The sequence below is a fragment of the Rana temporaria genome, chromosome 4 (assembly GCF_905171775.1).
Source record: "Rana temporaria chromosome 4, aRanTem1.1, whole genome shotgun sequence".
In the NCBI taxonomy this organism is placed as follows: domain Eukaryota; kingdom Metazoa; phylum Chordata; class Amphibia; order Anura; family Ranidae; genus Rana; species Rana temporaria.
Genome location: NC_053492.1, coordinates 424,243,416 through 424,267,994, shown reverse-complemented (window position 1 = coordinate 424,267,994; position 24,579 = coordinate 424,243,416). Strand labels below are relative to the sequence as shown.

General features: G+C 48.1%; 1 protein-coding gene across 4 annotated transcripts in view; it reads right to left on the bottom strand.

The window, feature by feature from the left end:
• The window catches only part of WDR26 (WD repeat domain 26), a 79,024-nt gene extending 54,712 nt beyond the window's left edge, over nucleotides 1-24,312 (bottom strand). For all 4 annotated transcript variants that reach the window (XM_040351381.1, XM_040351382.1, XM_040351383.1 and 1 more), the window contains exon 1: nucleotides 23,627-24,312. In XM_040351381.1, the coding sequence (XP_040207315.1) occupies nucleotides 23,627-24,297 (671 nt within the window). In that variant the 5' untranslated portion in view covers nucleotides 24,298-24,312. The remainder of the gene's footprint in view (nucleotides 1-23,626) is intronic.
• Between the last annotated feature and the right edge of the window lie 267 nt (nucleotides 24,313-24,579).

Sequence of the window (24,579 nt, the reverse complement as noted above, 5' to 3'; positions counted from 1 at the left end):
AAATTACATCTGTAAAGGCCAGATCAGCAAAGGACAATGCTTTAGAAAGTCCAGGACATACGATGCAACATGGGTGATCAACCTGTGGCCCTTCAGGTCCCATGAAGCATTGCAAGCCACTGACAGTTACAAGCATGACCCCTAAAGACCGAGGTACGATGGGACTTGTAGATCTGCAACAGCCGCAGGTTGAGCGCCTGTGCAATACAACATGGTATGTTTACAATCACTGGCCTCCAGTTTAAACGGTGCCGCTTCCCCAAACCTCCAGTAAATTGAGTGCATACACAACTTCATAGAAAGTCCCTGATCCTGTTCCTTGGAACCAATTCCCATACAGTGCACCTGGAAAGTATCCACAGTGCTTCACTTTTTACACATTTTGTTGCGTTACAGCCTTATTCCAAAATGGATTAGATTCATTATGTTCCTCAAAAGTCTACAAACCATACCCCATAAAAACATGAAAAGTGGTTTAAATTGTTTTAATAAAATAAAAACCCCCACGTACAGAAGTATCACAGCCTTTGCTCAATACTTTGTTGAAGCACCATTGGCAGCAATTGCAGCCTCAAGTCTTTCTCGAGTATGATGCTAGAAGCTTGGCACACCTATTTTTGGGCAGTTTCTCCCATTCTTCTTTGCAGGACCTCTTAAGCTCCATCAGGTTGGATGGGGAGCCTCGGTGCAGTCATTTTCAGATTTCTCTAAAAAGATGTTCAATAGGGTTCAAGTATGGGCCACTCAGAATTGTCCCGTAGCCACTCCTTTGTCATCTTGGCTGTGTGGCTTAGGGTCTTGGTCCTGTTGCAAGATGAACCTTCGCCCCAGTCTGAGGTCCAGAGCACTCTGGAGCAGGTTTTTCATCAAGGATAGCTCTGTACATTGCTGCATTCATCTTTCCCTTGATCCCGACTAGTCTCCCATGCCCCGCTGCTGAAAAACATCCCCACAGCATGATGCGGTCACCACCATGCTTCACTGTAGGGATGGTATTGGCCAGGTGATAAGCGGTGCCCGGTTTACTCCAGACTTGACATTCAGGCCAAAGAGTTAAATTTCGATTCCAAACTTGTTCCGTTTACAGATGGAGACCACTGTGCTCAATGGGACCTTTAATGCTGTAGAAAGTTTTCTGTAGCCTTCCCCGATCTGTGCCTTCATAAAATACTGTTGTCTCGGATGTCTACAGACAATTCCTTGGACTTGGTTTGTGCTCCGACATGCACAGTTAATAACTGTGGGACCTTATATATAGACAGGTGGGTGCTTTTCCAAATCAATCAAGTCAAATCAATTGAATTTACCACAGGTGGACATCAAATGGTATAAAAATCTCCAGGATCACTGGACCGGTACACTGGCAGGATGCAAAAAAAAAAGTCCCGCAAGCAGCATCCTCGAGGCTCTTTAGGAGCGGTGCACAATGGGTAGTGCCACTGCAACTGCACTTTTAACCTTTTTTGGGCACTAGCAGGGGGTTAAAAGCACCCCCACTAGAGGCCGAAAAGCGATGCCAAAACCAAGGTTAAAGCACCTGCTGAAATAAGCGGCACTCTACCGCCGACACCCCAACCCCTCGGTGTGAAAGGGCCCCAAGGTTTTTATGATGCTACACAGATCAAAAACACAAGCCATCTATTCTGGGGTAACATTTATGATAGTCTTGGCTTTCAACTAGCAAGATAAGCAGTCACTATTGTAAAGGCCAGAATACCAGACTACACAGGAAAAGTCACGACTAAGGCTGGGTTTAAACTGCTGTGCAGAGTGGCTCACAGCAGGAGTCCAGTGCTTCCCTGTTCACCATTTCAGTTCCGATTTCGGTCTGAATTTTTGGCTGAATTCAGATCTGAAACAGACCAGAAGACGCATAGGACTTCTGAGTAATTCGCTCCGCAGACATCCCCGGAGCTGTGTGAACTGGCCCCATAGATAAGGGTTGTCCCGATACCGAGCATTTGTCTGAGTACTTGTACTCGGACAAATGCTCTGATGCTTCACCCGATACCTGTACAGTCAGAGATGATCGGTGCGGCCAGGGGAGTTCCAAACACCGATCTTCATGTAAAGAGATCTATAAAGCCTGACAGCTTCTCTCCGGACCCCCTCCCCCTCCTTTTCAGCTGCTTTAGTGAAATCTTTACAGCAGTGATCGGTGCTTGCAACTCCCCCCAAAGCCACATCGATCACCACTGACTGTATCCTCATCCGTGCTCCCCTCCATTGGGCTGCTCTCCCCGTCCGTGATCCACATCCGTGCCCCCCCCCCCTCTGCCCCCTCTGTCTGGATAGCGAGCAAAGGTAGGAGCCGGAAAACCTGGCTCCTTTTCCGAATGAGCAACTTCAGTGATCCCTGACTCCGTCCATTCACACAACTGAAACATCGTAACTGGTATTTACGATGCTTCAGTTTATGAATGGAGAGGCGCTTCCCGTCTCCTGTCCATTCATTTTCAGTGCAGCCGAGAAAGGGACTGGGGAATCTGTGTCCCCAATCCCTTTCTCTGTCTCAAAGGTGAGATGTCAGGGGTCTGTTAAGACCCCTGATCTCTCACCAAAGCCCAACAGGGCTTAAAAAAAAAAAAATAATAATACAAAAAATAAACACCCTGTTGTAGATGCACTGGGGTGCAATACAAAAATAGCACCAGAAAGCATTGCACTATGCTTGGTGTGTTGTGCGCAGGTGAGGCCCTAGGCTAAATCCATACTATTGGGCTATGGCATGCCCTCCCGTACCTTAACATTAAGGTGACCCTGCATACTTGTATAGAATTCCATAACTGCTAAAAGAAGAGTCGCTGTACTTGCCTTTCTGGCAGCCCATTTGTTGACATACCGCCTCATTGCTGCTTGCAGGCCAGTTCAATTATTTTACATTTCCAGATGTGCAAAATACCTGTCCCCCCCTGCAGGTTGTGTATGATCCAGGAGGAACCACAGTGTACGGTTGAGGTGTGTGTGTGTGTGGGGGGGGGGGGGGGGGGAGGGGTTGGAATAGGTATTCAAACCACCTGATCCGTCAAATAACTGCAGAAACCAGTGAGCAAAGAGGTAGAAGCCTTTAAACAAAATGGCAGCTGAAAAGTATAGAGACTCTTAGTATGTATGCGAATTGTATACAAGTGATGACAGGCTTCCTTCACTAGCTGCATTTATGTGCTTATCCAGTGTGTTATAGACACTTATATAGTCCTATTCCTTCACATCAGTCCCTGCCTAGCATAGAAGCTTGCAATCGAAGGTCCCTATCCCACATACAATACACATCCTGGGCCTACATACACATATTAGGGTCATAAGTTCTGCCTCACTAGCCCCTCTTTGTTCTAGCATGTGTTGCTTTTAAAATTGTATATGAAATAAAAATACTGTAGGGAGAACTAGAGCGCAAGTGCTGAGAGATCCAACCAAAAAAAGCACTAGGAGAGAAAAGCAAACAAGTGGTTTACGTTTCCAGCATCCACCAAAACATAAAATAAAAAGGGTAGCCTTGCCCCTTAAGAGATCTGAAGATTTGCCTGTGGCTGCAAAGAGTTAATCCCTCAATACAGCACAGCCTGGAATCTACCATTGTTTACTGCCACCTCTAGGTAAGAAGGAGGGGAGCTGCATAGAGTGAATAGGAAGGCTGGATTTTAGGCCTTCATCAGACAAGTATTGTTCTGTGCAAACACCACAGTTCAAGCTTCTTATGTAATAACATGATCTTCTACTCCCTCAGACTGTTAGCGGAGACCCCCTGGGCCAAAGGCTTCCTCCCAAGTCCGCACCTCCCCCAACAGCCCCCTCCCTCCCTTGTGTCATTGGAGGCTTTAATTCCTCAGCCCAGTGCTGGATGTAAACATCACCCTCCCTTAAACACCCAGAGGCAGGCAAATCTTAACCCCTTCTAGGCCAGAAACCTGTCACAATACACCTTTATCCATCTAGTGCACAATAATATGGAAGACTAGGTTCGGATCTGCTGCTGGGGAAAAAACACACACACACACACACACACACACACACACACACACTTCCGTCTGGAGGAGTCTGCATATAGCAGCAGTATGTTGTGTCTGTCACAGTGAAGACATATTTATAAGCTCCTGACACAGGCTAAACATAGGCAGAGACGGATCCCCAGCAGCAGCACCGGAGCATGATGGTCATGACACGGGGATGCTAGTAGTATAGTATAGAAAGATAATAGTATAGTTTGTATGAGTGTAGAGACCGCAACTGGCATTAGTAAACATTAGCCTGCATCTGCATACAAACTGTGCTGATCAACAAGGAGAGGATGGATACAAGGCCATGCAATAATTCAAGAAGAAGAAGAAGAAAAAAAAAAAAAAAAAAGGTGTTTTGAGGGTCATTAAACTTGCATACTAGTAGATCACCACCGGGAGTATCTAAATCCAAAAATAAAAATGTAATCCAATGTAGCCACCATTCTTTAGATGTGGTGGCTGCACCGGTTTTTCCTTTATAATCCCCCTAATTACACACTTCTCCTCGGGTGACTAATGCGATAATGTTCTATTATCTATAAAAAAGGAGCAGCAACACTCCTAGGACAGGACTACAGCACCTCCCACTCTGCTTACCTCTATAAACATGGGGCTGTGTTTTTAGCCCACAAAGAACAAATTGGGGGGGGGTAACCCCACCAACATTGTTTAAAGCGGAGGTCCGGCGTTAAATACAAAAAAATAAATTAAGTCAGCAGCTACAAACACTGTAGCTGCTGACTTTTAATAAGGACACTTTCCTGTCCAGGGTGCCCATGACGTCGGCAGCCGAAGCCGAGCAATCGCTCAGGTCTCGGCTGTCCCGTCACCAGGTGAGGGAATCAGGAAGTGAAGCTTTGCGGCTTCACTGCCCGGTTCCCTACTGCGCATGTCGCACAGCGCTATGTGAATGGCGCATGTCTCCTGGGACACACACAATCCCAGCACTGAGGAGAAGAAAGACGACCACCGGACAAGGAAGCGGCAGATTAGGACGATCTGCCTAGTAACAGCAACTTCTGGCAAGTATAAAAATAAATATGCCTTTTTTTAATATTGAAAAATTCCAGGCCTTGGGGCCCTTTCACACAGGCTTTCCAATCAGGTCCGCCTGACAGTTTTTCCAGGCAAATCTGATCGGACCCTCCATTCGGGGGGAAATGTCGCCACTGACATCTGCTTCCCCATGGAGTGACATGTCCACTGCCATCTTATCCTGTCCACCAAATCCAGATGGATAGAGATTTTCTCACCGCTCCAGGTGAGCAATCAAGGGCGGTTGAACTACCAAGGTGATGGCGGTGCTTGTGGTAATAGCAAAATGAGGAACAAAAACTGGATAGCCGCACTCCAAAATAACTTAAAAAAGTTGTCTTTAATATTCAACTGTACACACACAGTCACTGCAGCCAACAGAATAGCCGACGCGTTTCGCACTTACAGCTAGTGCTTAACCACTTGCTTACTGGGCACATATACCCCCCAGGTGAAATTTCAGCTTTCGGCACTGCATCGCTATAACTAACAATTGCGCGGTCGTGCGACGTGGCTCCCAAACAAAATTGACGTCCTTTTTTCCCCACAAGTAGAGCTTTCTTTTGGTGGTATTTGATCGCCTGTGCGGTTTTTATTTTTTGCGCTATAAACAAAAAAGTGAGACAATTTTGAAAAAAATACAATATTTTTTACTTCTTGCTATAATAAATATCCCAATAAAAAAAAAAAAAAAACATTTTTTTTTCTCAGTTTAGGCCGATACGTATTCTTCTACATATTTTTGGTAAAAAAAAAAAAAAAAAAAAAAAAAAAAAAATCGCAATAAGCGACTGGTTTGCGCAAAAGTTATAGCGCTTACAAAATAGGGGACAGAATTATTTTTTTTTAATAGAAATGGCGGCGATATGCGATTTTTAATGGGACTGCGACGTTATGGCGGACACATCGGACACATTTTTGGCGCCATTCACATTTATACTGCGATCAGTGCTATAAATATGCACTAATTACAGTATAAATGTGACTGGCATTGAAGGGGTTAACACTAGGGGGTGAGGAAGGGGTTAAATGTATCCCTGCTTAGTGTTCTAACTGTGGGGGAGGGGGGGTGACTGGGGGGGTGACCGATCTGTGTCTCTATGTACAAGAGACACAGATCCGTCTCCTCTCCAGAGACGGCACCGCTGTCTCTGTGTAAAACGGCAATGAGAGATGATCTCATATGTTTACATATGAGATCCTCTCTCATTGGCCGCACAGATCGCCTCGCGAACGGCCACTCTGATTGGCCGTTCGCGGCGATCTGTAATTGGCTGTGTCCGAGGGACACGGCCAACACAGATTTTCCCCGCAGCGCGCTCTGGAGCGCGCGCGGGGACCGCCCTAAGGGGCGGCCGTCAATTGACGGCAGTTTGGAAATTGGGATCCGCACTGTAGCCGTCAATTGACGGCAGGCGGATCCCAAGTGGTTAATCATGGCTAAATCCAGATGGATGGTGACCATTTTCCATCAGTCTGGCGGATCGGATAAAAAAAAAAAAACAAAAAAAAAAAAAACACACACGGGAATGCGGACCATTTGTCGATTTCCCCCAGAACTCTGACAGGCCCGTCTTAGCACAGCAAGCGGAGACAGACCTGTCATCCGCAAGCTCAGTGGACCGATCCAGGTATGACAGGAACTCTCGATTCCAACCAGGAACACGGTGCTGTGTAGCCTAAGCTACATTCAGTTTATGTGTCACATACAGCGGCCTTGCATGTCAATGAGGTCACATGGGACAGCGTCACCTGGTTATGTCGAGTGGCTCCACCCATTTGGTTATGCAAGAACCGTCAGATGGCTGGAGACCCCCCCACCCCCCCCTCCCCTCTTCTTGGAGTCAGCAGCGGTTGATGCTGGATCTACACCGGTGAACGTTTTTTGGTGTATAAAAAGAAACGGTCTTTAATTTCTTCTTGACAATTTTATTGGGGAAGGAATAGGGGTACAATGTACCCGATACTCATGGGGGGGGTTACCTGGGTGGCCTCCCCCTGTTCCAGATTCCGATCCCATAAATTGGTGTGGGGTTCCCCTTAAAATTCAGTGCGAGTCGGTCTACCTTCTCAAATACTGTAGCTGCTGACTTTTAATTAGGGACACCTACCTGTCCAGGGATTGTGCAATGTCGGCACCCAGAACAGATTCACCCATTGACTTTGGGTGCAGGCATCAGCATTGTAAGCAAGGGAAACCAGCAGTTTTGCCTTCACAGCTGTTTCCTACTGCTGCACTTTCCGAATCGTCTCGCCGTGTGTGTACGCGCGTGTCCCAGAAGGCAACGGGTGGTGGACAAAACCAGGTACCCCCCCAAAAAAGTGCATAATACGGCAGTGGAGTGTGTGGTAAACAAGCGGAGATTCCCCTTTTAGGTGGAGCTCCACTTTAACAACCAGCTATTTTTAAAGACGTCGGCTCTTGATATTCGCATCTGAATCGTATGTGAAAAATTGCAACTGCACAGCAGATTTGGAAATTTGAAGTTAAAAAGCGGACAGGGAATTCGTACCAGACATATGTGAACCTAGCTTAACCACTAGCTGACGGCCGTACGACTTTGTACGGCCTCAGCGCGGCTCCCAAACTCTAACAGGCCGTCTTTTTACGGCCTCCCCTTTGCACGTTCCCCGCGCGCGCTCCCGAGCGCGCAGCGGGGAACTGCTGTGCTGGCCGTGTCCCTTGGACACAGCCAGTCACAGATCGCCGTGAACGGCCAATCGGAGCGGCCGTTTCCTAGGCGATCTGTGCGGCCATAGAGAGATGATCTCATATGTTTACATATGAGATCATCTCTCATTCCCGGCTCTCGCAGACAGCAGTGCTGTCAGGGGAGAGAGGAGACGGATCTGTGTCTCTTGTACATAGAGACACAGATCGGTCACCCCCCTTCCCCCACAGTTAGAACACTAATTAGGATACACATTTAAAGCGGTGGTTCACCCATAAAAACGACTTCCCCCTATTACACTGCCCCCCCGCATTACAATACGATTATGCCTTTAATTTTTTTTTGGCTGCTGTACATACCTGGGTACAGCTATTCACCCGTGTCCTCCGGGTTGCGAGTCCCGCGGGAGTGGGCATTCCTACCATGGCGGTGATTGACGTTTTGACTAAAAAACGAGCTCCCCCTGTCGCGTAAGCAGCGTCACGATTGGCGGAAGGAGCCGAACGGCGAGTCGGCGCTATACTGCGCATCGCAGTTCGGCTCCTTTCGCCAGCCGTGACGTGGCTTACGCGACGGGGGGGGAGCTCATTTTTTTAGTCAAAACGTCAATCTCCGCCATGGTAGGAACGCCCACTCCCGCGGGACTCGCAACCCGGAGGACACGGGTGAATAGCTGTACCCAGGTATGTACAGCAGCCAAAAAAAAAATTAAAGGCATAATCGTATTGTAATGCGGGGGGGGCAGTGTAATAGGGGGAAGTCGTTTTTATGGGTGAACCACCGCTTTAACCCCTTCCTCACCCCCTAGTGTTAACCCCTTCCCTGCCAGTCACATTCATACAGTAATTAGTGCATATTTATAGCACTGATTGCAGTATAAATGTGAATGGCGCCAAAAATGTGTCAAAAGTGTCCGCCATAACGTCGCAGTCCCAATAAAAATCGCAGATCGCCGCCATTACTACTAAAAAAAAAAAAAAATAATAATTCTGTCCCTTATTTTATAGGCGCTATAACTTTTGCGCAAACCAGTCGCTTATTGCGATTTTTTTTTTTTTTTACTAAAAATATGTAGAATACGTATCGGCCTAGACTGAGGATAAAAAAAAAAAAAAAAAAAAAAACGTAAAAAAAAAAAATTGAGCTATTTATTATAGCAACAAGTAAAACAATGTTTTTTTTTTCAAAATTGTCGCTCTATTTTTGTTTATAGCGCAAAAAATAAAAACCGCAGAGGTGATCAAATACCACCAAAAGAAAGCTCTATTTGTGGGGAAAAAAGGACATTTTGTTTGGGAGCCACGTCGCACGACCGCGCAATTGTCAGTTAAAGCGACGCAGTGCCGAATTGCAAAAAGTCCTCTGGTCAGGAAGGGGTTTAAGTGCCCAGTAAGGAAGTGGTTAAAGATCTGTGATCAGAACATGCACCCCCCCACTAAATAAAAGTCCCCCTCGCCTCCTATTCCTGCGACAACTCAAATGTACAATTTACCATGATTTTTTATACTGGAGACAATGGTAACCAGAACAGTGGGTTAATCTTTCTACAAAAACACATTTTCTGCTTGACTCACACTTTGAGTTAATTCCCACTCTTATGGAGATACAGAGCAGCAATATAAACAGCAAACAGCAGACAACTAGCTAATCATTACAGAAATGTATCTGCCGCCTGAGAGCTAGGCCTGGAAACAGGCGCTGCAGCACAAAGATAAGCCTGTCTATAAACAGACACTGACATGTAGCCAAGGCCCTGCGAGTACAAGCGGGCATGTATTTTCAGGTCTACTACACAGGCCGCAAACTGTATGCAGACATTCAAGTGGCAGCTGTACATACAACTTCATCAAGTATTAGGTGCAAAGCAAAAAAAACATACTGCAAAATACAGCCACTTGAGAGAATGTAATCGATACAATAGCAGCAAGTCTGAATAAACAACTAGGTATCAGGACAAGCAATGTATTCCTTAACTATTAACTGGTGCATCAACCACAAAACTAGTGTAATGTTGATAAGGAACTGCATCAGCTGTTGTCAAAGATGGCCGAAAAAAAAAAAAAAAGCCACACACCCCCCCCCCCACCCACACTTTTAACCACTTAAGCCCTGGACCAATATGCTGCCTAAAGACCCAAGGGGTTTTTACAGTTCGGGAATGCTTCGCTTTAACAGACAATTGCGCGGTCGTGCGACGTGGCTCCCAAACAAAATTGGCGTCCTTTTTCCCCCATAAATAGAGCTTTTTCTTTTGGTGGTATTTGATGACCTCTGCGGTTTTTATTTTTTGCGCTATAAACAAAAATAGAGCGACAATTTTGAAAAAAAAAATGCAATATTTTTTACTATAATAAATATCCCCCAAAAACATATAAAACATTTTTTTTCCCTCAGTTTAGGCCGATACGTATTCTTCTACCTATTTTTGGTAGAAAAAAAAATAAAAAAATCGCAATAATCGTTTATCGGTTGGTTTGCGCTAAATTTATAGCGTTTACAAAATAGGGGATAGTTTTATTGCATTTTTATTTTTTACTACTAATGGCGGCGATCAGCGATTTTTTTCGTGACTGCGACATTATGGCGGACACTTCGGACAATTTTGACACATTTTTGGGACCATTGTCATTTTCACAGCAAAAAATGCATTTAAATTGCATTCTTTATTGTGAAAATGACAGTTGCAGTTTGGGAGTTAAACACAGGGGGCGCTGTAACATTTAGTGTTCACTTAGTGTGTTTACTACTGTAGGGGGGTGTGGCTGTAGGACTGACATCATCGATCGAGTCTCCCCTATAAAAGGGATCACTCGATCGATGCGCCGCCATAGTGAAGCACGGGGAAGCCGTGTTTACATACGGCTCTCCCCGTTCTTCAGCTCCGGGGAGCGATCGCGACGGAGCGGCTATAAACGAAAAGCCGCGCCGTCATCCCGGATCACTCCCCGAGGCTTACCGACCGCCGCATGTAGCGGGGGGTCCCGATCGGACCCCGACCCACGTCAAGCAGAGCACGTACAGGTACGTTGATGTGCCTGTCCGTGCCATTCTGCTGACGTATATCTACATGAGGAGGTCGGCAAGTGGTTAAACACAATTACCTAGAGATCAATAATGATCAAAAAAAATTGTCACAAAACACTGAAGGCGAGGACTTATGTATGCACCACCTCAATTAGAAAGCACATTCACTAACAAAGTGTTGTAGGTCCTAGGTGAACAGGCATCTAAATCCACAAATAAAAACTAGAATGTGTTGCAGCTTACTAGTCCTGAGATGTGGTGGCTGCATCTTTTCAGGCCCTCTCCTTTATTTTCATCTGGTGATCCTTTACCAGTAAACATACTTCTGTGTTTTAGGTGGACAACGCCAACGTCCTGTACGGTTTTATAAGGAGAAGCAGCTTTGCCATCCTAGGATAGGAAGGGTGTTAGATCTACCAGGTAGGCATTTTGTAGTTCACAGACAAAGCTGGAAAAAGGGGGAGGGACCAAAACTGGTGCCGCGGTGCATGGCAACCAGCAATGAGCTCAGGCGGGTTTGGGCTGCCTGAGCTGTGCTGCCAGGAAGCTGGCAAAAGTCAAAAACCAATCACTGGTGACAGAAGCATACCCCATGGCCACATGTAAACACACCACCTGCATATGTGAAGCTGCAGTGCCTCTGTCACCCACAGTGAAAATTAGATAGAGATAGATATATCTATCTATCTATCTATCTATCTATCTATCTCTCAGCAGAAGTGTGCACACCTTTACACCAATACTTTAAGCACCTTTTGATTTTATTACAGCACTCAGTCTTTTTGGGTAGGAGTCTATCAGAATGGCACAACTTGACAATATTTGCCCACTCTTTGCAAAAACGCTCCAAATCTGTCAGATTGTGAGGGCATCTCCTGTGCACAGCCTTTTTCAGATCACCCAACAGATATTCAATGGGATTCAGGTCTGGGCCATTTCAAAACATTCTTCTAGTGAAGCCATTCCTTTGTTGATTTGGATGTATGCTTTGGGTCGTTGTCATGCTGAAAGATGAAGTTCCTCTTTCTAGCAGAAGCCTGAAGGTTTTGTGCCAATATTGACTGGTATTTGGAATGGTTCATAATTCCCTCTACCTTAACTAAGGCCCCTGTTCCAGCTGAAGAAAAAAAACAGCCCCAAATCACGATGATGCCACCACCATGCTTCACCAAAAGAACACCATACCCAAAATGATGTGCAGTGTTTTAGCGCCAAACAGATCTTTTTGGAATTATGGCCAAAAATTTCAAACCATAACACATTTCCCAACATTATTTTGGGAGACTGCAGATGTGTTTTTTGCAAAATGTATTTATTTATAATTAGGCGAATTCTGAAGGCAATTGGTTCCACTAAGATTTTAGTTAGGGGGCATCAGAAAAAGGGGGGCTGAAAAAAAATGCACGCCACACTTTTAGATCTTTGTCAAAATTAAAAGAAAAAAAAAAAACATTTTCCTTCCACTTTACAATTATGTGCTACTTTGTGTTGGTCCAGCACATAAAATCCAGTTAAGGTTTAGGTTGCAACATGACAAAAATGTGGACACTTAAGGGGTATGAAATATTTATTTAAAAAACATCCCTTGTGACAGCAATAGGTGGTGACAGGTACTCTTTATGGAGGGATCGGGGTCTAAAAGACCTTCGAGCCCTCCTTTGCACTTCAAAGTATTCAGATCGCCGAAAACGGCAATTCTGAATACTGTGTACTTTTTTAAATCCGGCGCCATTGGCAGCCGAGAATAGAGGTCGACCGATATGGGTTTTTCTCTGGCCGATACCGATATTTAGAATTTGGGGCGGCCGATGGCCGATATATGATGCCGATTTTTGCGGCCGATATTTTAGGGCGATTTTTATTTTTTGGCAGGTGGCACTAATTGGCAGGTGCCACTGGATGGCCTTGGCAGGTGGCACTAGTTGGCACGCTAATTGGCACTGGCAGATTGCACTGGATGGACCCAATTGGCAAAAGCAGATGGCACTGATTGGCAGGTGGCACTGAATGGCACTGGCAGGTGGCACTGGTTGGCACGTGGCACTAATTGGCACTGGCAGGTGGCACTAATTGGCATGTGGCACTGGATGCTACTGGCAGGTGGCACTAATTGGCAATAGTTAGCACTGGCAGATGGCACTGGTTGGCACTGGCAGGTGGCACTAATTGGCAGGTGGCACTGGGTGGCATTGGCAGGTGGAACTGGATGGCATTGGCAGGTGGCACTGGATGGCACTAGATGGCATTGGCAGGTGGCACTGGATGGCGTTGCCACTGGCAGGTGGCACTGGATGGCATTGGCAGGTGGCACTGGATGGCATTGGCAGGTGGCACTGGATGGCATTGGCAGGTGGCACTAGTTGGCATTGGCAGGTGGCACTAGTTGGCATGGCATTGGCAGGTGGCACTGGATGGCATTGGCAGGTGGCACTGGATGCTACTGGCAGGTGGCACTAATTGGCAATAGTTAGCACTGGCAGATGGCACTGGCAGGTGGCACTAATTGGCAGGTGGCACTGGATGGCCTTGGCAGGTGGCACTAGCAGATGGCACTGGGTGGCATTGGCAGGTGGCACTAGATGGCATTGGCAGGTGGCACTAGATGGCATTAGCAGGTGGCACTGGATGGCGTTGCCACTGGCAGGTGGCACTGGATGGCGTTGCCACTGGCAGGTGGCACTGGATGGCATTGACAGGTGGCACTGGATGGCATTAACAGATGGCACTGGATGGCATTGGCAGGTGGCACTAGTTGGCATGGCATTGGCAGGTGGCACTGGATGGCATTGGCAGGTGGCACTGGATGGCATTAGCAGATGGCACTGGCAGGTTTCACAGCACATAATGTAGCGGATAATGTGTGAAACTCTCTATACAGTTTCACATGGTGCTGCAGAGAGCAGAAAGAGGAGCTCAGATTCATTGCGATGTTGAAGGTGGGCGGGACCCGGGTTGAGTGGGGCTCAGCTGTCCACCAGCCAATGGGATGAGATCATTGGCTGGATAGCTGCTGAGTCCCGCCCACCTTCAACATCGCAACGAATCTGAGCTCCTCTTTCTCTCTGCAGCAGTTGTGAAACTGTATGAAGAGAGAGTTTCACACATTCAGCTACATTATGTGCTGTGAAACTGTGAGAGCAGAGAGAGAGAGGAGCTCAGATTCATCGTGATGTTGGAGGTGGGCGGGACCCGGGGTGGGCGGGACCCAGCAGCTATCCAGCCAATGATCTCATCCCATTGGCTGGTGTTGGACAGCTGAGTCCCGCCCACCCCGGGTCCCGCCCACCCCGACATCAGTCCGACAGCTCCATTCTCCTTCACACACACGGCACTGCTCTGCAGACAGTGTGGAGAAGAGAGGGGGAACCCCATGTTCCTCCTTCCTTCTCCACACTCTGCTGATGCAGATCTGCTAAATATCGGCCACATTTGGATAATAATCGGCCGATGCCGATTTCTCCAAAATGACTGAATATCGGCCCGATATATCGGCCGGCCGATATATCGGTCGACCTCTAGCCGAGAAACCCGGAAGTGACGTCATTACGCCGCTTCCGTGGTTTCAATGCGGAGACTGAATCAAAGCCGTTTACGGCTTAGTGTCAGTCTCCACCTGAACACAGCGGATGGAGGATCGGGTCTCCCGGTGGGACGGGAGGCCCGGTCAGAGCGGCGAAAGGCGGCGGGATGTCCCCTCCCGCTCCTCCGGCATAACAACCGAGCGGCTTTTAGCCGCATCGGTTGTTATGTTTGGATAGCCGATCGCCCGCTCTAAACAACGGTACCGGGATGATGCCTGCGGCTGCAGGCATCATCCCGGTATAACCCCCCGAACGCCGAGGACGCATATATGCGTCCCGCCGACGTGAAAGGGTTAAGAGGTACGTGCTGACTAAAAAAAAAAAAAAAAAAAAAAAAAATATGTTTTAAAAGGGTGAACCTCGTTAATCGCGCGATAAAACTAACAGTTTAACTAACAGCACTAATTATATATATATATATATAAAAAAAAAATACGTATCGGCCTAAACTGAGGACATTTTTTTTTTTTATATATTTTTGGGGGATATTTATTATAGCAAAAAGTAAAAGATATTGTATTTTTTTCAAAATTGTCGCTCTATTTTTGTTTATAGCACAAAAAATAGAAACCGCAGAGGTGATCAAATACCACCAAAAGAAAGCTCTATTTGTGGGAAAAAAAGGACGCCAATTTTGTTTGGGAGCCACGTCGCACTACCGCGCAATTGTCAGTTAAAGCGACGCAGTCCCGAATCGCATAAAGGGGCCTGGTCCTTTACCTGCATTTTGGTCCGGGGCTTAAGTGGTTAACTGACCTGGAGTTAGACCCATTTTTCACACAGGAGGTGTTTTTCAGGCTCTTTAGCACCTGAAAAAACACCTCCATTAATATATATTACACACACACACACACACACAAACACACACAAACACACACAAACACACACACACAAACACACACCTTAGTGGTTGGAATAAACGAAAAGCTATCCAGGCCTCTCATTTTTATCTACATAAAAGGCTACCACAACTCAGAACCTAATATATAAACATGGAGAGAACCCAAATAACATCCCGTTACATAGAAGTAGAGGGAAAAGTCAGCAGTAACCTTAGCAGCAGTTAATCCATATTCCTGCCAAGATTTGCTTCATCACAATATCATACACAGAAAAGAGAAAAAATAGCCAACAGGGCTCCAGTTTTCAGCTAGCAAAGGAAAGTGCAATTTACTGCAAGTACTCTAAAAACAATCCTCAGACCCCAACCATGTACAGTAGACTCAATTAGAACCTACAGCAAACAATAAAAACAGAGGTCTCCATTACAAAACATTGACTTCCACACAAGTGTGAATGCAAAAACGTTATAAAGGGGTTCCTTGAAAAGGACTCCCCACTCACATGTAGCAACCCAAAAAATGCCTTTGAATCAGAATGCTGAATCTGGAAGACAAATTTCTCATCACAGACACAGAGCAGGTGTTCCCGACTCAGAATACATTAAACAGACTGAAAGAGTATCTGAGTCAGAGCTCATTATTAAACACACGGGCAGGGTAGCAATGACTCAGAGGCCACTATATACACCATGGTAGGGTGTCTGTCTGATCCCGATACAGAAAACACCAGGAGATCAGCACGTGACTCAAATCTGAGTAAATACACCAAGCTGGATGTCACACACACACACCACGGTGGTTATTTACACACTAGGTCAGGTAAATGTCCTCACACAAAAAGGAGGAGAATGCCGAGTCTTTGGTTTGAGATGCCAAGCGTCTATGAACGGGAAAAGACCAACATGAGGAAGGATATCCAAATCTGACTTTTAGGCATAAATCAAACCAAGCATTTGAAACTAGAAGTCGGTACACTCCGATTTACAAAAATGTACCTAAACTTTGAATGAATACAGAGTAAAAGGCAGTTTGTATATTTGACTGAGGCAGTCCATACATACGCATTGTTTTCCCCTATTAAACTAGCACGCTGCACAAATGCCTTGATTACCTGCTGTATGTATAGTACCGTATATATTCGAGTATAAGCCAAGTTTTTCAGCCCCTGAGGGGCTGCGGGCGTCCATTTTTTAAAACGCACCGCTTCCTCCGGGTCCCCTCCCGTGATAGGCGTTTGACACTGTGTTCAGTGTTTCGCCTATCACGGACCTTCTCTTGTCCAAGGATGAAAGAACGTCCCATGATAGGCGGAACACTAAACACAGTGTCAAACACCTATCATGGAACAGGACCAGGGGGAAGCCTTAACTTAACAAAAAAATAAATAAAAGGACGCCCGCAGAGCATGTCAAGAATTTCAGGTACGCAGTAATGGGCACAGTGAGGCGTGCAAATGGCCATTGTTGACCCTCTCTTCCGCTTACAGTAGCTGCTGCATTTGTCACCCTAAGCATATACTCGAGTCAATAAGTTTTCCCAATTTTTTGTGGTGAAAATATACTAAAGGCTTATACTCGAGTATATACGGTAACTCAAATTTTACACACAGTGAACACTTTTTTACCCCCTCCCAAACTCACGTCCCCCATGTGACAATTATGTTTTGGTGACATGCAGGGCTGGATTTCCCACAAGGCGACCGAGGCCAGGCTTCAGGGCGGCGCCGCAGCAACAGCATAGTACCTGCCCTCTACCCCCTCCCAGGCGCGGAGGGTGACTCCCTGTACGTCACATGCTGGTGATGTCAGAGCTCTGTTGCTAGAACGGAGAAGGGACGGATGTAAAAAGGAGCAATGTGAGATGGTCAGAGCGATCAAGGTGAGCCTTTCCTTCTGTCTCACCTATAGGGGCTGTCAATGCGGTGATGTTGGAGTCCGTGGCCCCTCATTAGTATTTGATGGCGGCTGAGTGTAGAAATAGTGAGTGTGTATATATATATATATATATATATATATATATATATATATATATATATATATATATATATATATATTCTGCTGGGCTCCATGTTACATGTGATCAGGAAGGGCACAGCCTATATGAGACAGAGATGTCATCCTGGGGAGCAGTGTATAGGGGACTGCTGTAATTGCTGTGTGTCTACATTGTACCAGGGCTCCTTCACACCTCTTTTTGGGGCTCACTTACACTTGGGATGGGGGTAAAATCCCCTGGTTGAGCAGCTTAATTACTGCCCCTTTTTTTTCTGCAGAGGCAGTGGCTGCAATGCTTTGCAATTATATTTCATCTCGCTTTTCAAGTGAATGGGGCCGTGCTGCAATTGCTCTGCAAAAATCTTGTCGTCCCGGTGTCCTACCAAAAGAGTTCCCCCAGCAGATAAGGCCCCCCCCTGTACTGCGCAGGCGCAGCGCTTGCTTAGTATGAACCTCAAAGGAGCCTCTGAAAATAGCCAAAGATGTATTTGGCAGGGGGGGGGGGGGGGTTGTTATGTAATTTTTATTACCTAATTTCTATCACATGGGGGGGGGGGGGGCTCAGAAGCCCCCTATGTGATGGTGTGTGTGTGTGTGTGTGGGGGCGTCAAAGGGAGTAAATCCGGGCCTGGTGACACGTTCTCGTTAAATGAGACATCCAGGGTCTGTTCCAACTGTGGTCTAGTGAATGTAATGAAAATCACACTTACATTCTTTCCTGGCCCCGATACCTGGGAAACCGAATGGGACTTGGAAGTGACATCACTTCCAGAACAACTAGAAGGGAAGGAGAATGAACACCCTCTTTTAACTGGGGATGCAACGGTGATCAAAATTAAGTAATCACATTCAAACTTAAACAAGCATCAGAGGCATCTATCTCGCTGTTAAAAGGCGTCAGTCAAAAGGATACAAAAGAATTTCCAAGCCATGGACACAGTGAAGACCGTCATCATTGGAGAAAATCTGACACAACAGCAACATTACCAAGAACTGGACATCACCCCAAATTTGAGGAAAAGACGAGAAGAAAACTGGTCAGGGAGGCTGCCAAGAGGCCTGCAGCAAAATTAAAGGAGCTCCAGGAATATCTGTCAAGTACTGACTGTGTGGTACATGTGACAACAATCTCCCGTATTCTTCATATGTCTGGGCTATGGGGGTAGAGCGGCAAGACTGAAGCCCTTTCTTAAGAAAAGCATCCAAGCCTGGATACATTTTGCAAAAACATCTGGAAAATGTTCTGGTCCGATGAAACCAAGGTTGAACTTTTTGGCCTTTAAAATTCCAAGATACATTTGGTGTAAAAACACCATACACACTGTGAAGCATGGTGGTGGCAGCATCATGCTTTGGGGTCGTTTTTCTCAGGGATAGATTTATGGCATTATTAACCACTTCCCTACCGCTGGATGTCAGATGACGTCCTGGACTTTCGGGGGAGATATCTGGATGATGCCTGCAGCTACAGGCATCATTCGGATATCATTCTGTGCACCATAAGAACGATCATAGCGGCATTTACTGAGGAAAACTTTTTTTGGGGGACAATTTTAGCAAAAAAATTTCAAACTTGCATGACCACGCAATTGTCATTCAAAAATGTTACAGCGCTAAAAAATGAAAATTGGCCTGGGCAGGAAGGGGGTGAAAATACCCTGTATTGAGTGGTTAAGAACCCGGTTTGTTGGCACCTTAGACCGCTGAACTTGTTCCCAAAAACAACTGAGGATACTGATATGCGTATTACACATTGCGCGACTCCATGTGAAGCAACTTAAACACTAAATTACATTATACCAAAAGGGTCCTTGATTTCAGTAAATACACACCTCTGATCTGGTTAGGACATTGGAGTATACACAGAAACATCTTAAAGCGGAGCTCCACCCCATTTTAAAACATTAGCTTTAATCATATTGCAGCAATGAGTAAAAGCTACAAAACTGAAGTTTTTTTTGTTTTTGTTTTTTTAAGCAGTACCCGTGTTATCTTGATGTGTCCGTTTCCTTCGGGTATTCCATCATTTCCTTTACCCGCACTCTCCTGGGAGCTTGTGTCATTGCTCCCAGGAGTCATTGCGGAGGCCTGCTGCCAGTTATCGCAGGATTTAGAAAGCGGAGCTGCGGTGCGGTTACAATGCGCATGCACGAGAATGGGGCGGGCGGTGCATGATGGTCACAGATCGCCATCACTATCCAGGAAGAAAGTGCTTGTGGCTTCACATGCCCACAACCAAAAAGAGAACGTCAGCAAACATTTTTTAAAAGGTGTCTTTATACAAAAAGAACGGGAGATCGGCGGTGGATTTTTAAATAGCAAGTCAACATAGATGTACAGTATGATTGCCCGATGAAAGATTACTCTTAAAAATTGAATAATGTGGTTGGAACTCCGCTTTAATTGATGCCACTGCCTCAGATACCAATACATGTTTATTAGCAGGACAATGTATACTTGATAATCAAACATTACACAAAATGCTAAAGGCCATCAGTGTCTCAGGTCAGTATGCACATTCTAGACAGGCAGGCAGTGCCTCTCCAGTCAGTAAATGCATAGTGATAAGCCTATCAGTGTCGCCAATTTTAGTACACAAATGCTGGTTAACCTGTCAGTGACTCACATGTCAGTATAAACATGGCAATTAGCCTCTCTGAGTCTGAATACCAGATTACATGAATCAGGACTGAGCACAGGCGCGTCTTCCTGGACATCCGGGGACGGTGCACCATCTCGGATATTAGAGCCTATGGGGACGGCGCATCATCCCGGATATCAGGAGCCTCAGGGGACGGCGCATCATCCCGGATATCAGGAGCCTCAGGGGACGGCGCATCATCCCGGATATCAGGAGCCTCAGGGGACGGCGCATCATCCCGGATATCAGGAGCCTCAGGGGACGGCGCACAGGCGCGTCATCCGGGAAACCAGGAGCTTTAGGGGGACAGAGAACAGGCGCGTCATCCGGGATACCAGGAGCCTCAGGGGGACGGAGCACAGGCGCGTCATCCGGGATACCAGGAGCCTCAGGGGGACGGAGCAAAGGCGCGTCATCAGGGATACCAGGAGCCTCAGGGGGACGGAGCACAGGCGCGTCATCAGGGATACCAGGAGCCTCAGGGGGACGGAGCACAGGCGCGTCATCCGGGATACCAGGAGCCTCAGGGGGACGGAGCATAGGCAGGTCATCCGGGATACCAGGAGCCTCAGGGGGACAGAGCACAGGCACGTCATCCGGGATATTGATGCCTCAGAGGATGAAACATCATCCAAGATATAGGTGCCTCAGAGGAGGTGCTATGGACACATCCAGGATATCAGTGCCTCAGATGTCCTTCTAGATCTGCTGCTCGGGATAGCAGTGCTTCAGAGGACGGTGTACTGACAGTGATTTGGATATGGGTGCCTCAGAGCATGGTGCACAGACACATTGATTAGTCTCAGAGAATCAGACAGTGAATTATATATACACTGAGAACAAACTATCAGTGCCTAAGTCTAAGATGTACAAATTCTGCTCATTTTCAGCTCCTCAGAAATCAGTAAACACCGATCTCACACACTCCCCACCATCAGTGCCTCAGATATCTGTAATCATACATTGATCAGACTGTTAGAGTCTTAGACCATACTATATAAACACTGTTATCACTGATTACCCAGTGCAACGTCAGTACACAGAGAACTGATCATGTCACCAAACGCCTGTCGGTACCAGCGCGGTGCTCAGCTCCAATGCTACAGATGTCACTATTAACAAAGCCAGTCAGTGCATCAAATGGCCAAACACACCAAGCTATCTGCGCCAGAATGTTTGTACACTGATCAGGCTGGCTGTTGGAGCCATAGATGTCTGTATACAGCGACAGACGCAAGTACATACACACATCAGACAATCAGTGCCACAGATGTCCATACACACAAGGGTTAGTGCCAGAGAGGTCAGTGCTATAGATTGACATACAATAGATATCTGTATACAAACACAGATCAAGCTGTAAACACGATGAGGTCATCAGTGCCACCGCGCACTGACCAGACCGTCAGTATCACAGATGTCAGTGCGCACTGATTGGGCTGTTATCAGTATAGGTGTCCGTACACATTGATAAGAATGTCTGTTTGTTGTTACATAGAAGGTGAGGTTGAAAAAAAAAAAAAAAAAAAAAAGACAAGTCCAACCTATGTGTGTGATTATATGTCAGTATTACATTGTATAGCTCTGTATGTTGTGGTCGTTCAGGTGCTTATCTAATAGTTTTTTTTAAACCATCGATGCCCCCGCTGAGACCACCGCCTGTGAAAGGGAATTCCACATCCTTGCCGCTCTTACAGTAAAGAACCCTCTACATAGTTTAAGGTTAAACCTATTTTCAAGAAGTGGCCACGTGTCTTGTTAAAATCTCCCTTCCGCGAAAAGTTTTATCCCTGTGTTTATATGATCATCGGTGCCACAGATGGCAGAAGACAATTTAGACTATAATTGGTATAGATGTCAGTACCCACAGATCTAGATCTCTGGTCTGTACCCACAGCAGACACCGATCAGACTGTCAGTGACAGATGTCAGCACACATTGATTGGGCCAACATCAGTATTAGGCATCAGTGCACACTGATCAGGCTGGCAGTGCCAGTGTGTGTGTGAGACTTTATATATGACAATTTTCACATATGTCAGCATACACCTAGGGCTATAATTGGTATAGATGCCATTACACACACACCGACAGATCGTGCCCCCAGGACAGTACACAGACAAAGAAACATAATGTTCCACCACCCCCCAGTCGGTACACACAGATTGGTGTCCTTTAGGTTGTGTTGTCAGAGATCGTTGCCCACCCCCCCAAAAGGTACACACAAATAGGAACACACAGATCAGTGCGCCCCCCAGTAGGTACACACAGATCAGTGCCCCCCCAGTAGGTACACACATATCAGTGCCCACTGATGTCAGTGACCCCCCCCCCCCCCCGGTGAGTACACACAGATCGGTGCCCACTGATGTCAGTGACCCCCCCCCCCAGTGAGTACACACAGATCGGTGCCCACTGATGTGACCCCCCCCCCCCCGGTGAGTACACACAGATCGGTGCCCCGTCGGTGCCCCCAGCCCCCCCCGGTGGTTACAAACAGATCGGTGCCCCCCCAGGTAGGTACACAGATCAGTTCCCACTGATGTCAGTGACCCCCCCCCGGTGGGTACACGCAGATCGGTGCCCACTGATGTCAGTGACCCCCCCCCCGGTGGGTACACGCAGATCGGTGCCCACCGATGTCAGTGACCCCCCCCCGGTGGGTACACGCAGATCGGTGCCCACCGATGTCAGGGACCCCCCCCCGGTGGGTACACGCAGATCGGTGCCCACCGATGTCAGGGACCCCCCCCCCGGTGGGTACACGCAGATCGGTGCCCACCGATGTCAGGGACCCCCCCGGTGGGTACACGCAGATCAGTGCCCACCGATGTCAGGGACCCCCCCGGTGGTTACACACAGATCGGTGCCCCCCAGGTAGGTACACGCAGATCAGTGCCCACTGATTTCAGTGCCCCAGGTAGGTACACACAGACCGGTGCCCCCCAGGTAGGTACACAGATCAGTGCCCACTGATTTCAGTGCCCCCAGGTAGGTACACACAGATCGGTGCCCACTCATGTCAGTGCCCCCCCCCCCCAGGTAGGTACATACAGATTGGTGCCCACTGATTTCAGTGCCCCCAGGTAGGTACACAGATCGGTGCCCACTGATGTCAGTGCCTCCCCACGTAGGTACATACAGATCAGTGCCCACTGATGTCAGTGCCCCCACCGGTAGGTACACACAGATCGGTGCCCACTGATGTCAGTGCCCCCCCGGTGGGTACACACAGATTGGTGCCCACTGATGTCAGTGCCCCCCGGTGGGTACACACAGATTGGTGCCCACTGATGTCAGTGCCCCCCGGGTAGGTACATACAGATAAGTGCCCCACCGGTAGGTACACACAGATCGGTGCCCACTGATGTCAGTGCCCCCCCATGTAGGTACATACAGATCGGTGTCCACTGATGTCAGTGCCCCCCCAGGTAGGTACATACAGATCGGTGCCCACTGATTTCAGTGCCCCCAGGTAGGTACACAGATCGGTGCCCACTGATGTCAGTGCCTCCCCACGTAGGTACATACAGATCAGTGCCCACTGATGTCAGTGCCCCCACCGGTAGGTACACACAGATCGGTGCCCACTGATGTCAGTGCCCCCCCGGTGGGTACACACAGATTGGTGCCCACTGATGTCAGTGCCCCCCGGTGGGTACACACAGATTGGTGCCCACTGATGTCAGTGCCTCCCCGGGTAGGTACATACAGATAAGTGCCCCACCGGTAGGTACACACAGATCGGTGCCCACTGATGTCAGTGCCCCCCCATGTAGGTACATACAGATCGGTGTCCACTGATGTCAGTGCCCCCCCAGCTAGGTGGTCACACTCACTTGAGGCCCAGGCCGTGCAGGTGTTGCCCTATGAGACGGATGACGTCCTCGTCTGCCTGGCTCAGCCTCTTCTTCTTCTTCAGGCCGGGCTGCTCGGTGCCCTCACCACCACCACCTCCTCCGCCACTGCTGCTGCTGGCGGCACAGGAGTCTCCGTTGCTGCTGGCGAGGAGGCCATTGGAGTGGGCCGGCAGCTCTCCGCCGTTCTGGGCGGCCATGGTGGAGGACGAGGAGGGGGAGGAGGAGGAAGGGGGGGACCCCGGCTCCGCTCCGCCCGCCGCCGCCCCGTTTGCCTGCATGTTCCCTGTGACTAGCCCTGCCGCCTCTGCCGCTGCCCCCTCCGAGGCTCGGAGCTTCTTCCGCGGGGGAGGGGACGCTCGCCCGGTGTCCGAGTCGGAGGAAGCGGAGGCCAGACTTTCCTCGCCGAGAGCGGCCGTGGTGGAGGAGGTTGGGAGGACACGGCGCAGTCCCCCTCCCGGGGAGGAGAACAGGGAGGAGGAGGAGGGAGGTAAGGGGGGAGCGGGGAGGGAGGGGGGGACGCGATACTGCTCGGCTCCGGGGCTGTCACTGGCAGCGGCTGCTTCTTCCCCCCTCAGCTGCGGCACTAATGGAGTCCGGGCCGTGACGTCACCGGAAATGCCTATACTGGACGAACGATCACTTCCGGCCATGACCGAAGAGGAGGTGGAGGAGAAGGCGGTAACGAAGGAGGAGCGACGGGCCTCGGGAAGGAGGAACCGGAGGGAGGAGCGCGGAGAAACCGAGGCGGTGTCACTCGCTTACTGACGGGACCGAAAATGCGTTGAACAGGAGAGAAGACAACGGACGGAGGCGGAACCTCCACATCCAGAAGTCCGTTACAGGGGCGGAGTAACGTTCTGGAGCAGGCACGCGAAAAGTTTGAGGCGGAGCCTGCTGCGCGGATTGGACCCGATGGGGGCGTGGTAGAAGGC